General features: G+C 35.2%; 1 protein-coding gene across 4 annotated transcripts in view; it reads left to right on the forward strand.

Annotated features, from left to right (window-relative positions):
- NECTIN3 (nectin cell adhesion molecule 3) overlaps window positions 1-17,499 on the forward strand; it is a 129,830-nt gene that overhangs the window by 79,545 nt on the left and 32,786 nt on the right. The window contains exon 8 of one of the 4 annotated variants that reach the window (XM_031662997.1): window positions 16,373-16,410. The exons of the other annotated variants lie outside the window; for them this stretch is intronic. Coding sequence (XP_031518857.1) covers window positions 16,373-16,378 — 6 coding nt within the window. The 3' untranslated portion in view covers window positions 16,379-16,410. The remainder of the gene's footprint in view (window positions 1-16,372; window positions 16,411-17,499) is intronic. 4 annotated transcript variants of the gene reach the window in all.

A 17,499-nucleotide genomic window follows, 5' to 3' on the forward strand; every position in this document is an offset into this window, starting at 1 on the left:
CTAATTTTAGTTGGGGAGCGCCCTTCAAAGCAAAAAGAAATATTAAAAATCTAAATATCTAAAAATATTTGTCAAGAATCATAAAGTTAATTTAAAGGAGATATAGCTGTAACATGTGAAGTGTAAAAGATTGATGTCTTCATCATATCAAAGCTTTTGCTATCTGTCTTATAAATGAGAAAAAGATAAGCTTGTTTTATAAGGGTTTATAGGGATTAATAAACTAATATATGCTACATCCTTAGAATAGTGCCTGACAACACAGTAATTACTGTGCATTTGCTATTATTATTTTAAAAGAAGCTGTATAATTCTTGATAAAAATATTAAAGATGCTAAGCAGTGAAATTATTTCAGTAGAAAAACAAAGCTGATGCTACTTTGATTTATTTAAACTTAGCATATGTTTCTTTTGGAAATATTCATACCTTTATTATAACCTTAGTAGTGCTTGAAATGAAACTAGAATATATGGGATCTACACTTTTTGATTCATAGTAGTGTTTTGTTTTTTTTCCTTTGTCATTCATCAAATAAATATTTCTTGAATATTTAATATGTGCCAGTACTGAGAATATGTAGTTAATAAAAGATGAAAAAAATTGTCTATGGAGCTTACGTTTTAGTGATGAATGGACAACATCTATGGTGACAGTTTTCTTCCTTTTTTAAGAAGAGCTTTATTAAAATGTTAATTGACACACACTAAACTTCACATATTAAGAATGTAAATTTGATATGTTTTACATATACTGCGCACACACACAAATATACCTGGCAGATATCACCACAATGAAAATACTGTATATATCCATCATTTCCAAAAGTCCTAGTGTCCCTTTGTAATCTCCCCCCTCTAGTCCTTTACCAGCTTCTCTTTCATATCCTCTGGAAACTAACCACTGATCTGCTTTCTGTCATGTATTAGTTTACATATTCTCAAATTTTACACAAATTTTATACAATTTGTTGTCTCTTTTGGTCTTGCTTCTTTCACTTTACATAGCAATTTTGAGATTCATTCATGTTATGTTGATCAGTAGTTAATTCCTTTTACGTAGCTATAATATACTGCATTTTTGTTTATATATTTATCTGTTGATGGACATTTTTGTTTCCAGTTTGGGACTATTACAGAGTTGCTATGAACATTTATGTACAAGTCTTTGTGTAAATATATGCTTTCATTTCTCTTGGGTAAACACCTAGGAGTGGAATGACTGGGTCATATGGTAAGTGTGTGTTTAACTTTCTAAGAAAATGCCAAACTGTCATCCTAAATGGTTTTACCATTTATGTTCCTATCAGCCATGTGAGTTGCTTCATACCCTTACCAACACTTACTATGATCAGACATTAAAATTTTTAGATATTCTAATAGTTGTGTGGTTGTGTTTTATTTAGGTTTAAATTTTCATTTTTCCTAGTTACTAATATGTAGAACATTTTATCATTTGCTGGTTTGTCATCAGTTTATGTTCTTTGGCGAAATATCTGTTCAGATTTTTCATTTTTATTGGATCACTTTCTTATTGATGAGTTTTGAGAGTTCTTTATATATTTTAGATACAAATCCTTTGTCAGCTATATAATTAGCAGATATTTTCTCCCATTCTTTTGCTTGTCATTCTCTTTAACAGTGACTTTCTTTTCTTTTCTTTTTTTTTGAAACAAGTCTTGCTCTGTTGCCAGACTGGAGTGCAGTGGTGCAATCTTGGCTCACTGCAACTTCCTGCTCCCGGGTTCAAGCGATTCTCCTGCCTCAGCCTCCCAAGTAGCTGGGACTACAGGCGCACACCAGCAGGCCCAGCTAATTTCTGTATTTTAGTAGAGACGGGGTTTCACCATGTTGTCCAGGATAGTCTTGATCTCTTGACCTCGTGATCCGCCCACCTCAGCCTCCCAAAGTGTTGGGATTACAGGCGTGAGCCACTGCGCCCAGTCAACAGTGACTTTTTAAGAGAAGATGTTAATTTTGATGATGTTCAGATTATATGATAACAATGTAGTGCTATGCTTTTATCTCTGGAATGGGGGTGTGGAGGACCTATTTTTTGTTAGTTGTCGTTTTATTTAATCAAAACTTGATTGACTCATGAGTAAACAGAAATAAGGAACCATTGAAGCTTAATGTGGTAAGCCAAGTACAATGAAATTTCCTCCCAATTTCAGAGCACCTAGTAGCTTTCTTCATAAAAGCATGATGTTTATGTATTGGGAGCAGTTCCTTTGTAAATACGAAGAAGTCTGGACAGAGAGCTGAACTATTTATAAATGTTCAGAACAAAGAAACTAAATTGTTGTCAGAGAATGGACATATTATTTGTGAATTAAATTTTACATAACCACTATTAATCTAATTTTACTTTGAATTTGGCCATTTAGTGTTGATTTTATTCTGGACAGATGGTTTTGTTGAAGTTCTTTTGATACATTAAAAATAGAAAATTGGTCTATTTATGGACTTCTGAGAGAATAAAAATTAGGCTAAATTAAGGCTGCCCTAAGTGGAGAGTTGTCCAAGTTAGCTATCTTCATATTGTGACATTAGCAATGCCAGTGAGACCTCAGTGCTTGCCTTACTTCCCAGGATTAGAGATTAATAATATCCGTTACTACCTGTTTACACGAAAATACCAATGGGGAGACTATCTCAGGCTATTGATACCCTCCTTATATATGAGCACAGTAATCTTATATCCTAGAATGTCCAGGATTGTCCTGATTTCACGTATTTATGTCCTAGTGTCAGTATGTATTTAAGTCCATGTAGCCTGACTTTGAGCTGCTAAATAATCATGGTGTTATATTAACCCCTGTGATAGTGTTCCACTGAAAACATGACTTTTCGACTTTTATCTCAAATCACCAGCCTTCACTGGTACTTAAAGCTCTCTAAGATACTTCTCTAGTACTCTGGAAGTGTCTTAGAACAAATTTATTGAATACTTAGCACACTTTTGTTTTTGAATCTATTCAGATACCTTAAATAAAATGAAATTAGAATTAAAACTTTTGTTAAAGTAAAATTTTTATTTAGAAACATCTTAAGTTTGAAGAAGACATGTTAGAATGAATTAATTTAAATGTTTATAAAGAGTTCATTGGTTAAAAAAAAATAGACCATAACTCTTTAAAAGGCTACAGTTTTCAAATAAGTTAGAAATACTAGATTAAATTCAAGATACGTTTTGGTTTAGAAAGATTTAAAATGCCAAAAATTAAGAAATGTTTAAAAATAACTGAATAAATGGAAAAACATTCAAAAGGATTTGTTTTGGGGAAAGTAGTCATGACCACAGTTTATTCTTGGTTGAGTTGACCTTATCTGCAGCCACCAAATTATTCCATTTTCTTTTATGAGAATGGGAATCTTTAACCCAGTTTGCCTTGGCAAACCGTCAGATAAGTTTCCATAGCTACCAAGCTACCATAGTTCAAATTCCTGTTTCTAGGCATGATAATAGACATAGTTACCTCTCTTTCCCCACAGACATGTTTTCACCACTGGCTAAATCTGGTTGTGGTATGATTCCAAATTTATTTTGCTGGTTTCTTGGAACATATTTTCAAACCCAGATGTTCATCCACTTAGGTTTTTGTATAATAACATCCCATTATTTGATTTATTGATATATCTTGATTGGGAATGTGTTCAGGGCAAGCAGTTAGCCAGTTGGTAACTCCATCTTTTTAAATATATATCACTTGCTACTTGGGAATCTTATTCTGAGAAATAAGCCCCACAGTGACATATGTGTATTTTTGGGCATGTAAATTAAAATGTTAAATTAAATTAAATTAAAATCTTGAAATTCAGACTAAATAGCATTTTATTATTGAAAAGTTAGTAAGACCCACTGTTTTAGGGGAGGGGCCCTATCTGGAGTGGTACTTTAGTTTGAATCATTGATACTGCTTTACAAATATGTTTCAAAACGCATTAGGCCTGTTAAAATCATTTTCATATTTACTAACATGTCACAACTTACTTTCCTTAGCTTTGATTAATAGCAAAATACATAGGTTACACATTCATATTCAGGATCATTCTTTTTGATGAGTTTCCATGACAACCAAACAAAAAACTTAGAACTTAAAATACATTAAATTCTTTTAGGCCTACTTCTGGTTTTTCAAGAGATCCAGCTTGAGTTCATTTAACATTTCTATGACTGCATAATTTGTCTGTTTCTTCCACAGAGCCAAACTCCATGATGATTTCTTACTGTTCCATTGATGGGGGAGTGTAGTTTTTCTTTGTAATTTTAAAAAACAGAACTTGAACCGCAAGGTGAAGGTCACAAGAAGGTAGAATAGAATACTCAGCATAAAGATGACGTTTCCAATAATTAGATTTGTCTGATAGTGGGGCTGATACTTTGCACAGTAATACTGACATTGTGTATTGGACTCAGCTTTTGTCTATTGTTGTAGGTTATAGGAAGCATTCCTGCATTGGGAATAAAGTTACGTTTTAAGGCCCCTTCCAGTTCTACATCTTGACTCCTTTTTTTCCCCTGGGAAAATAATACAGATAGTAGATTCAAAAGTAACATTGGTATTACTTGAGACCAATGTTCTACATAGATATCTTCATGTGATTCTTAGTGTAACATTTAACTATACAGTTGATTAGTTAATGGGTTATTATAAAAGCACACACAGTAGAAGTAACCAACACTATTCTGTACATGTTTTTGAGTTTCATTTTAAGAACTGTTGCCAATCCAAATATCATTGAATTTAAAAAACAATGTAGACAAAAATTACTTCAAATTTTTTTTTGCTTTAAGAACAAGATTTTCTTCTTAAAAATGTGAATTAAACATTGTATTTTGGTTGCTTTACACTTAGGACTGTTTGACAGCTCACATAGATACTAGAAGCTTAAAATGCACTTTGAATGATATCTTTACAGTAGCTTTAACCACAATGAATATAGATGAGATATAAAACTTGCTATCGGTGGAGTATTTTTTGTACATAAGTAACTTTAGAAGAATTAGATTTGTTAAAGGCCTTTAAAAGGAAATGCTTAGCTTTATGAAGATTCGTATTTTAAATTCATTGGCACTTTACAGAAGGTAATAATCTCAATTTCAGATGTTTGGCGGGCGGTAATTCTATAGACTATGAGTCCTGTTTATGAAAAGAAATGGCATGTAAATGTATTTGTCTGAAACTTTTCAAATGCCTTATTATTGATATATGTATTCCCATGGAAACCACAAATACCTTTTTAGAAAAATAATGTAAAATAGTAGCTTTACTTTTAAGTAGAACCTGAGAAATTGCAGACTATATTTAAGAAAAGGGAGTTACAAAGTTGAATAATTTTACTGTGGGTATTTCCCATTGAGAAATGAACTGCATGTATAATTGTTAAACCATGTGTGGCATGTTTACACACACACACACACACACACACACATATTAATTGTACCAGATCATAAAAACATAAAACTTAAAGTGATAAGTTGGACTTCATTAAAATTAAAAACTTTAGGTCTTTGAAAGACACCATTAGGAAAGCAAAGGCAAACCGCAGACACAAACAAAATTTGTATCAGACAAAAGACTTTCTTCCAGAATATATGAGGAAGTCTTACAACTCAATAGGAAGACAACCCAGTTTTTTAAAATGAGCAGATTTATTTAGACTTTTTGTCAAAGAAAATGTACTAATGGCCAATAAGCACATGAAAAAATACTCAACATTACTAGTCACCAGATAAATACAAGTTAAACCACAATGAATTGCCACTGCACATCCATCAGATTTGCTAACATTAAGACTGACTGAACTGTTTGTTGATATTATAATTAATAGCTTCCAGTTTCTTTTGTAAGTCTGTTTTTATACGTGCTGAGTTTATATAACAATTTATACTTAATTTTATTATTTTCTATTTTTACTCTAGTAGGTTTATATTTTATTGTTTTCTATTCTTACGTCCCAAAATACTGCATGTAAGTCCAAACACCAAAATTGTTCTGGGGGAATATTCCTTCACTTCCACTCCCATTATAGTTCTTGTATACAGGGATTTATAATGAGTATGGTTTTTGGCTCATAAAAAGTTACTCAAGTTTATTTTTATTTTAAAGTCCTCTACAACTGAGTAATCCTCTACAACTGAGTAATCCTATCCTTGATGGTAATTTTCCATAGTGAACTAACTGGAATTAATTAAGTAATCCACTGTACTCTTTTTTTTTTTTTTTCTTTTTAAGTGAGGAATGTGATATTATGAGTTACCTAACTTGACAAGGGAGAGAGTTGTCAGGGCAGCACATGGCAAGTATGAGTCATTGCCCTGGAGTTGGAAACACCATTTGAGGTCTCAAAGCTCAGTCTTCTACTCAAGGCGAAATTTCCTCCAACATCACTCCTAAAAGATGCCATCTAGCTTTCAACTGAAAACACGTCAGTTAACAATTTTACTACCTCATGAGACATTATATTTCTTTTTTGATAGGCCAAATTGCTAGCAAATTAGAAATCTACCCTCCTTTCAACTTAATTAGCCCTGATTATGATCTCTGTAATTTTAAAAAATCTCTTAAGCATTATAAGCTACATTTATTAAGAACATAAATTTCTTAGCCCACTTTTTATACATAAATGCTTGCAACAATCCTTCAGGAATTGTTTGATAGCCTTTCAGATATTTAAAGTTCTCTGACTTGCTGTCGCTATTTTATTTAAACTAGCTTGAGTACTCCCAGTATTTTTAACCATTTCTAATATAATGTATTTTATCTCCCCTCACTGGTCCCTCTGTTTCATTGAAATGTAATATTCATCATGAAATATGTTTCTGGAACAAAATAGAATACTCCATGGTGATAAGTGCCAAATGAATTTATAACCTTTTCTAATCCCTGTACTTCTGTTAAAATTACCTGCTTCCATTTCTGCATGTACGTATATATATTTCACAGCTAGCTACCATCTTAGTATCTTAAAATCCCTGTCAATTCAGACATCTTCCATACAGATATATTCATTTTGTTAACCTAATTGTGTTTCTGTCTCTTAAATTTAACCTTTCTTTTAGATTAATGTTCCTTTTTTGCCAGTTTTTTTTTTTTTTTTTACAGTCAAGATTCATAAATTTTGATTTTTCTAGTGCCCTGAACTGATGTGAAAAATGGGAAACCAAAGTGATAAGACTCAAAACAACAGTAAAAGGAAATGGCCAAACCCAGTTGGATTATCAAAATCAGTTATTAGTATCTTGCTATTTTTACCCATGTTTCACATTAACTCTTTTTTACATGATTTTTTTTTTACTTTATATATTTTTCCACTGTATAGATTTTTTTTCTTTTTGCAACCAAAGTGATGATCATATATTTTCCAATTTTAAAAATTATTTCTAGTGGAAAATTGGAGCTAAAGGGAGAATAAAATAGAATGGAGTTTAGGGGGCTGGGCACAGTGGCTAATACCTATAATCCCGGCACTTTGGGAGTCCGAGGCAGGAGGATCAGGAGGTCAGGAGATCGAGACCATCCTGGCTAACACGGTGAAACCCCGTCTCTACTAAAAATACAAAAACTTAGCCGGACGTGGTGGTGGGCACCTGTAGTCCCAGCGACTCGGGAGGCTGAGGCAGGAGAATGGCGTGAACCTGGGAGGCGGAGCTTGCAGTGAAGTGAGATAGCACCACTGCAGTCCAGCCTGGGCGACAGAGCGAGACTACGTCTCAAAAAAAAAAAAAAAAAGAATGGAGAGTAGGGAAGATGAGTTTTGAGAACGGAATTAGAGAATGAATTTATATCTAGTAATCTTGAAAGTAAGAATTAGTGTGACGGTATGGAGTAAAAGTAGAGTAGGGAGAAATGGTAGATATGTGTGAGCTTCCAAAGCTTTTCAAACACAACCTGGAGACATAAGGCATATTATACTAATGAGGTAATTAAAGTTTCAAACAGAAATTGCTGTCTCACGGTGTTAGTTTGGCACCATATCCACCTTGTTTCTGGTGGTTAAATGCTGCCACTTGGCCTTTGTCACCGCAAAGTGCCATTTTTTTTAACCCACTGTCATGCTTGGGTCTACAGAGAAGAGCAACCAGTGAATTCTCAAGGATGCCAGATCTCCCCTCATGAATGTATTTCACACAGAATTGATAAAGGGAATGTTCTCAAGACCTCTGAAGCAGGGGTCCCCAACCCCCATGCCACAGACCAGTATTGGTCTGTGGCTTGTTAGGAACCAGGCCACACAGCAGCAGGGGAGTGAGCATTACCGCCTGAGCTCCACCTCCTGTCAGATCAGCAGTGGCATCAGATTCTCATAGGAGCGCAAACTATTGCGAACTGCGCATGCAAGGGATCTAGGTTGCATGCTCCTTGTGGAACAGTTTCATCCCGAAACCATCCCCTGTACCCTGATCCATGGAAAAAATGTCTTCCATGAAACCCATCCCTCGTTCCAAAAAGGTTGGTCACTGCTGTTCTGGAGGACAAAGTTAACAGGTGATTAAACAGATCTTACATAAGAGAAATCCACCTTAGCATTTTATCTCCTTAAGCATTTGAATTCTTTCTTCTACAGTATATCAAGGAAGTTCTAGAATTTCACCTTCTTTTAGTGTAGTCCACCTTTGAGCCTGGATTTCAGTCAGCCAGCCAACCTGTTACCACTAATAGCCACTCCAATACATTGAATCCAGAATCACAACTTAGCAGATCTGTATAAACAAATTTTAAGTCAACATTATGATCCTTCCATTCTGATTCCAACCCCTTAGCATCCCTTTCCATGTAGATTCTTAAGGTTTCTCTCTCTAATTTGGCAATATCTTGCAGGGTTTTCTTGGGAGGGCAGGTCACTCTTTGTGATTTAACCTCTGAGTTAAATAGATCTTGAAAATTAAACACTGCCTTTGAAAAACAACTCAGTCATAGACAGTTAAAAGGAAATATTTGGCACTCATATCATTGATATGGTTTGGCAGTGTCCCCACCCAAATCTCATCTTGAATTGTAGTTCCCATAATCCCCACGTCATGGGAAGGACCTGGTGGGAGGTAATTGAATCATGGAGGCAGGCTTCCCCATGCTGCTGTTCTTGTGGTAATAAGTTCTCATGAAACCTGATGGTGTTATAAGGGGCTTTTCCCCCTTTTGCTAATGTGAAGAAGGATGTGTTTGCTTCCCTTTCTGCCATGATTGTAAGTTTCTCAAGGCCTCACCAGCCATGCGGAACTGTGAGTCAATTAAACCTCTTTCCTTTGTAAAGTATGCAGTCTCAGGCTTTCCTTTATAGCAGTGTGAGAACAGACTAATGCAATCAAACTGCCTAGAAATCTCAGATAAATTCACCGATTCATTATATATATAATTTTGTTTACAGCACCACAGCCAACAGTGTTGTTAAACTTTCTCCTACCACGTAATGATTCCCTTTCAGCTTCCAGTAACATTTTCCTGATCTTTCTTTAACCTTTTACCAACAGCCTCCTTGAAGACCATCAAGCTTCTTCTGTTAGCTGTCTCTTCTAAGGCCCTTCCAACATCTGCCCATAGCCTGGTCTCAAAGCTGTTGCCACGTGTTTTAGGTTTTGTTACAGCAGCACTCTACTTCCATGTGTAAAAATCTTTTGGCTTTCTTTTGCTATGTAACAACCTCAATTTAGTGGCTTAAATGAACAGCAGCCATTTTATTACTCTCTCTCATGATTCTGAAGTTGACAGGGTGCTTTGTGAGAAGCCCTGGGCAGCTTAGGGTTTCTCACATAGTTGCAGTCAGATGGTGGCTGGGGCTGTAGTCATCTGAATGCTCACTCACTTGTTTGGTTCCTGGGATAACAAAACACAAACAGATGGGGGCTGAACAGTTTACACTCCCACTGCCCAAGGGTCTCTCTTTATAGTCTTTCTACATGGTCTCTCCAGCATGGTAGCTTCCTAGTAGCTAGGCTTCTTACATGGCAGCTCAGGATTCCTGAGGTGCATGTTCACAGAGAGAAAGGTAAGTGAAAGCTGTGTTACCATAGGATCACTTCCACTATACTTTAATAGTTGAAGCAACTACAAAGGCCCACTCATAAGGCAAGGTTTTATGTAAACTCCAGTTCTTAATGGGGGAGTGGCAGTATTCTGGAAAGTCTGTGTGACTAGAAATAATGCTGTAGCAGGTTTTGGAAAATACAGTCTGTGTCCTCTGTGTTGTCATATATCCAGAGTGTTTTGAAACATGCAAATATAAAACTAAAATGAAGGGTATATATCAATAGAGGTCAGTAAATCTTTGCAAGGTTTATAATGTCACTTTATAATTCATTTACCTTATATTTGCATTGTATTGTTATACATCATTGGATGGTCATAACATCTGCTGACCAATGAAAGACTGAAAGTAAAATTTTAATGCTAATAAGAAAGAATTAATTAGGGAAGGCTATGAGAGGGAAAATTCATTTTATAGGTGGTTAATACATTTTTTATGTCACAATGATTTTTTTCTTTGTGCATTGTCATGACTGCAGTTACTTGAATAAATAGTATATTGAGAAAGAGGATTTTCTAATTTTTATATATGGATAGATCAGATCTATAAAGTAAATGGAGAATGCAGAATCAAGAAAAGATTTCACAGTGAAAAGATGAAACAAGTACGATCTGGGAATACTATCAAAGTAAATCTGAAAAACAAAAAAAGTCAAATAAGAAACAGGAATTACTATTTGTGAAACCAAAAGAAAACTTAAGTACAAAAGAAAAGTACCAAATATGCAAAGTATTTGTATTTCATAATTGATATATTGACAATCAAATGTTTGTGAAATTTTTAACTAGAATTAAGATTTGAAAGTTAGCAAAATACCATAGTTTTAAGACCCAGTTTTTGTAAATCTTTACCTTGTATACATTTGTCATTTTTTAAAAGTCTAGTTATCACGATATATCATTTACATCAAATTTAAATATTTAATTTCCTCAAATATAGTTGTATTTGTTAAATATGTGGATGCTTTGCGTTGAAGCTATCTCCCATGTGGAGTCTTTCAGCTTTATTTCTGTCAGCTGTATACCATCATGTCCTGCCCTGGTTTTGCATAGTCAGCCTTCAAAGGGGGTTTCTTTCCTCATGTTACTACCATTAGCAAATACTGTGACTGAAATATATTACCATATGTTATATATTTCCCCACTGCCTTAACAAAGTACCAAAAACTGGGTGACTTAAAACAACTGAAATTTATTCTCTTACAATTCTGGAGGCAGAAATCCTAAATCAAGGTGTTGGCAAGGTGTCTGAGGCCCTGAGGGGAAATCTTTTCCATGCCTCTCTTCTAGCTTCCGGTGGTTGCTGGGAATCCTTGACATTCACTGGCGTATAATCTTTACATGGTGTTCTTCCTCTGTATAACTACATTTTCTTTTTCTTACAAGAACACCAGTCGTTGAACTAGGGTCCACCTGAATCAGCATGTCCTCATTTTAACTCGATGACATTGGCAAAAATTACATTTCTAAATAAGGCCACATTCACAGGTACCCAGGATTAGAACTTAGACGTAACTTTTTTGAAAACACAGTTCAGCACACACCACCATGTAACTCAGGCACTAGACTTAATGCCAAAAGCATGTTGAAATGACAAAACATTTCATGCCTGTTTCATCTTTTATTGTCAAAATTTTACCATTGAATACAGCTAAGCTTAACTTTAATCAGAATGCAGATACTTTTTTAAAAGCATTCTTTTTGCTGTCCACATTATGGTACCTGAACTGATGGAATTCTTCAGCCAAAAGTTGTTCACATGACATGTTAGATCTTTACTACTTAGAGAATGAGATGGATTTCTTCAAAATGGCTTTCCTGAAAGAACCAGAATATGTATGAGTAGACAGAATCTTTTAAGGAAATGTAAGGAGAAGACTGAAACTGCCCCATACTGCCTGAGTATGGTATGGAATTGACAGATGAGCCATTGACAGAGCACAAAGGAAGTCTTTTTAGTTCTGATTTTCCCAGAGGGCAAACTTGGATGCTTCACCATGCCTGTAAAATTTAAAAAGCCATCACAGATAAGTAACTTGGCTACTTTGCATGAGCATCACTATTCCATAAGCTTGTATTAGTTGCACAATGGAAGGCTATAGTTATAGAATAATGAATTACTAATGAGTAAGATACTCTATTTCAAGAACAATATTTGGGAAATTGCCTGGTCTGAATTGTAGCCAAATATGAATACCATAAGTAAAAGAGAGATAGCTAAATTCCAGCAGTAATTCAGAAACCAGTAACCTAAACTCATTCTCCAAAAAAGTTTTCCTGAGCTGCTAAATGTGGCAAAATTGGGTACTTCTTGTATCAGTCAGGACAGGCTTGGTTATGCTGCAGGAACCAACAATCCTCAGATTTCAGGGTCTTAAAACAACAAGTTGGTTGCTGCGTGCCTGAGGTCTGCTGCAAGTTTTGGTGATGCTCCTGGGTAGCTTCTCTACATTTGCCACTTTAGAGTTGCAGTTTCATGTCAACACGTACTGCCATAGTCACTGGAATGGGCAAAGGAACGCTGGAGAATTGACCCCCAGCAATTAAATACTTGAAGCTTCAAGTGCTATCTTTCTTTCTCCCATTCTGTTGGCTCCAGCAAGTCACATAACTTCAAGGGGGATGGGTTATATAATCCTTTCAAGTACCTAGAAAGAGGGGAACAACATGCCAGTGAACAATGTTATGTCCCCTGTGCTCCTTTTTTGATCCCTGTCCACTTTCTTGTGACGTGATACACAACCAAAGAAAACAATGAGCAGCAAGGAAATTGAATAATCCCCAAACTAAACTCATAATTATCTACCTAATTCCTTTGTAGAACCTGCAGAAGTCTCAGATGGGACTACATTAACTGTTCTCTGAGTTGTAGTTAAGACTAGGAAATCAGCCCAAGATAAATGACTTTCTTATATTATCCTGTTTTCTGTGCCTACTTGATGTTTATCTAATTTGAGATCTGGGATCAATCTAGATTAAGGTGTGCCTTTAAGAGACAGAACTCCTGGGTGCAGCATGAATGTGGATTATTAGATGTGTGTAAATATTGGCTTTGGTAATCTTGAGGGGAATGATACTCACTTGACAGTAATGATCAAAAGCTTTGGGTCCATTCTCTTTGGCTATATCTCAAGCCCTAGTAATCTTTCTGTTTAGAATTTGTATCACTAAAGCTATATATACTATGTATATGTGAATACATGTAATGTAGGAATAATATATAAGTAGTAAATTGTGTTTATAATATTTAATAAAGATAGGTAGGTAGGTAGGTAGGTAGATTTGAACTCATAAATGACTGAATCAGATGTACATGTAGGTGATTCACCCATTTGAGCTAAGTGATTTTTGCATTTTGTAGCCACATTCACTTTGTAAAATTGAACGTCAATTAGAAGTGAATTTTTGCAATGAGTCAAAAGATATTTAAAGAGATAACTCTACATCTGGAGATATTTCTGCAGCTGGGAAATAGTTCAAGAATAAAGACTAGCAGACTAGTTTGTTAGTACTATTTTAAGAAAGGCATTAGAATCAGCATTTTCAGCGGTAGGAGACCTCAGAAAGCACATTATCTAACCCCCTTTCCTCTTTTAAGTACATAATTACTATCTAAAACAACATGCAATTTCTTGTAATATTGAGAGTTGTAATGAGACACTAGCTGTTCCTGAGTAAAAGGGCCTATGCTAGCCATAAATAGAAGGATGAAGTGAGTTCCTCTTACAAACTGACCTATTCTTTATATTTGTTGTTATAATCACAAAAAGAAACAATAAAAGCTCAATTTTTTATATTGAGTATAAAAGCTGGTGTGTTGTAGATACAACTTAGAGTAGGTTGATGAAGATGGTGAAAATAATTCTGTGAGTTATGGGATATAATGAGAGATTATGCTGGGGATTGGTAGGTAAATGGGTGTTAGAACATTTGGAGGTGAGTGGTCTCCTTTGCTGGTGGTATTTTTGTGTCTCCCTGTGTATAAACTTTATATACACATCTGCTCCAGGGTGAGCAGAGAGGCCACAGACATCAGTGTCTGTGTCATTGGGAAAAAGCCCCCTTTTCACAACAAGAAGATTAGGACAGCATTATAATCCTAGACAACTCACTTTTTTTTTTTTTTTTTTTTGGATGTTAGTTACCAGCCTTTGTGTTAGGCACTCCATACAGATGACACTTGGGACTAGAAGTGTTTTGGATTTCAGGTTTTTTATTTCAGACTTCAGAATATTTGTGTTGTGTTTACCAGTTGAGCATCCCTAATCTGAAAATCTGAAACGCTCCAAAAAGCATTTTCTTTGAGTGTCACATCAGTGCTCGAAAAGTTTAGAATTTTGGAGCATTTCACATATTCAGATTCGTAATACTCAACTTGTAATAACCTTGGATGAACAGCCAGATAAGGGGAAAAAAAATAACATGCTAGAAATACAAAGAGCTGTGGTAATACAGAGGAGAAGATAGAGTCATTAATTCTAGTTAGGAATCTGCAAAGGCTTTGCAAAGAGAGACAGTAATTTGAAGTAAGTATTTAAAATGGAAGAATTTTAGTAGGCAGAGAAGAAGCAGAAGACATTCCCAGGTAGAGTAAATAGGTGAGCAGAAGCAGGAAGACAAGAATAAGCTAGATATGTTCATACACACATACATACACAGACTTCCTACCCCCTTCCCTTTTATATCTTCCCCTAGTACTTATTACTAATATATGTATATGTGTGTTTGTGCATGTATATACACACACAAATACACGCACACACACATATATAAATGTTTTTCTATCCTATTAGAATACATTAGGAATAATATACAAGTATGTACATTAGGAATATTATATATCCTATTAGAATACATTAGGACAGGAATTTTTTTGTCAACACTGCCCTGTCTTAAGCATCTACAAAAGTGTCTGGCAAATGGTTGGTGCTCAAATGTTTATTGAGTGGATTAATCAATCAAAAGTGTTTGAGAAGGGCAGTGACATGATCTTATGCTTTGGGAGGACAGTTTACAAGCTGCTATAGGGATAATTTGCAGAAGCAGATTCTGGGCAAAGGAAAGTTCAGAGACTACCAAAAGAATATAGGTTTTCAAAGCTAATCACAATTGAGGATAGGAGCATGCCTTAGTTATTGGAATCCTCTACTGCTGCCTTTTAGCATATGTCTGGCACACATTAGGCATTCAGTACCTTGATGGATAGATGGTTGGATCTGCAGTTATTAGAGTAATATCTATATCATTTAGCTCTTAATTCTGTAGTCCTCCCTATATTACCTTGTACTGGGGCTCTGTAAGTTTTTGGATTACTAGAATAATGATTAGGGAAAAGAAAACAAATATACTTTTCTTTATTCAAAAAGAAAGGAAATCCTAGGACAAATGTAGTTTATACTAGTATATCAGGACTATTCACATTTTTTTTATTATTATACTTTATGTTCTAGAGTACATGTGCACAACGTGCAGGTTTGTTACATATGTATACATGTGCCATGTTGGTGTGCTGCACCCATTAACTCATCATTTACATTAGGTATATCTCCTAATGCTATCCCCCACAATATTTTTTTAAAGAGAATACAGTTGGATATTCAAGATGCTTGATGTCTTAAAATTTGACATCAAGCATAATACAACATATTGGGATATTGTCAATAAATATTTTTGCCTGTTAAATTATGCTCAAGGATAAGTAAAATGCACTGTCATAGAAAATTAATAGATTATAAGCACAGTTTACTAGAGCACATTTTAAAGTTGTTGATGATTATTCCATTCATTTCCACGGTCTAATGTGAAGATGTCCTTTCTCCATTAAAACACTCAACGACAAGTACATTCTATTTATCTCCTAACTCCTGGAAAGATGCCTAAAATCTCAAACTAAGAATTAGGGCAACAGTGTTATATTCAGCTGCAGTAATGAAATTGCAAATATAAATATTAATGCATATGGAAGCATACCAATCAGATGAATCCCTTAGAAGTGAAAACTCATGGATACATGGATTTTAATTTTGATGGTTATTGCTAATGAATTTATACTTTGTACCAATGTACACTGCCACTGATAGCATATGAGAGGAAAGTATGTTCTTTAGTTATTAGCTAGCTTGGCATTTAACAAAACCACTGCTATGCTACTAAGTGATATACTGTCCAGTTGAAAGTGTTCTTGTGTGCCCCCCTTTGTCTCTATCCAAAGTGTGAGCTCTTATCCACTGATGTATTGGATAAATTTGGCTGTTTATATAATAAGTGAAATGCTCTTTAAACTTTTATTCTTCCTTGCCATATTTAAGTTGAAGCATAAATCTCCAACTCTGTTCTTCTTTATTAGGCATGAAGATGAAGAAAAGTGAAAGGTAGACGGAGACAGTAAGTGAGGGTAGGATGGAATTAGGTTGGTGATAAAACGTTAAAGCTTTTATTGAATTACTCTATTGTGAATAATAGCTATTACTGAGCGCTACTTATATGGTAGGCATTGTTACAAGCACTTTACATGAACTGTCTCATTTAATTCTTACAGTCAACCCCTCAGGTGGGAATTACTGTTTTCTCCCTTCTATCAGTGAGGAAACTGAGGCTTTAAGGGGTATTAAGGAAAAAAAAAATTCAGTGATACTTTATTAAAGCATAGTAAGGCAGACTTTATTCAGGACCATAGAAATAGATATAGGGAGTCTTGCGATAGGGGAGAAAGATTGGGCTTAATTCTGAATACAGCATATACAAGTGGGCATTTATAACCAAGGAGCAGAGTGGGGGGTCAGTGGATGAAAAATTACTAAGAGGAAACATCGGAGGTAAGGGGAATATCTGGCTAAACCAACCTAACAGGATTCCTGTTGAAGACAGGGCAGTGTGATCAGATATTACCTGGGAGATAGTGGAGGATGAAGCACCTGATGAGCTATCTGGGATGATCATATATTGAGGGTGGGAAATTCTTGCTAAACTAACTTAGCAGGGATTGCTAAAACACAGAGTTTATGACGAAGTGGACAGATGGGCCTTGGAGAAGGTTCAGAAGACTCACTCAAGCTTGGCCAAGCAAGGAATCTTTGTCACGGATTAAGTAATTTTACCAAGACCTTCTTTAATATACAGCTTCTAAGTTTGGGTTCTTCTATTCCTTGCTGCCTACCAACCAAGAGAACATATGTTAATACTAATTAGAGCTGATATTTATTTAGCATTTTCTAAATGTATGGCATTGTTCTAAGTTCTTTATACACATTACCTCATGAAATTCTCGTAATGTTGTGAAGCACATGCCATTATTATCCTCACATTTAAGATGAGCATACTGAAGCTCAGAAGGTTAATCACTTCATTAGTGCCACCATCTATCTGAGGTAGAATTAGAACCCATGCAGTCTAGCTCAAGAGCCTACAATGGGTTTCAAGTACTGAAAAGATCACTGGCCCACCAGTCAAGGAGCATGGATTTGGATTTGTGTC

The sequence above is a fragment of the Papio anubis genome, chromosome 2, assembly GCF_008728515.1.
Source record: "Papio anubis isolate 15944 chromosome 2, Panubis1.0, whole genome shotgun sequence".
NCBI lineage: Eukaryota > Metazoa > Chordata > Mammalia > Primates > Cercopithecidae > Papio > Papio anubis.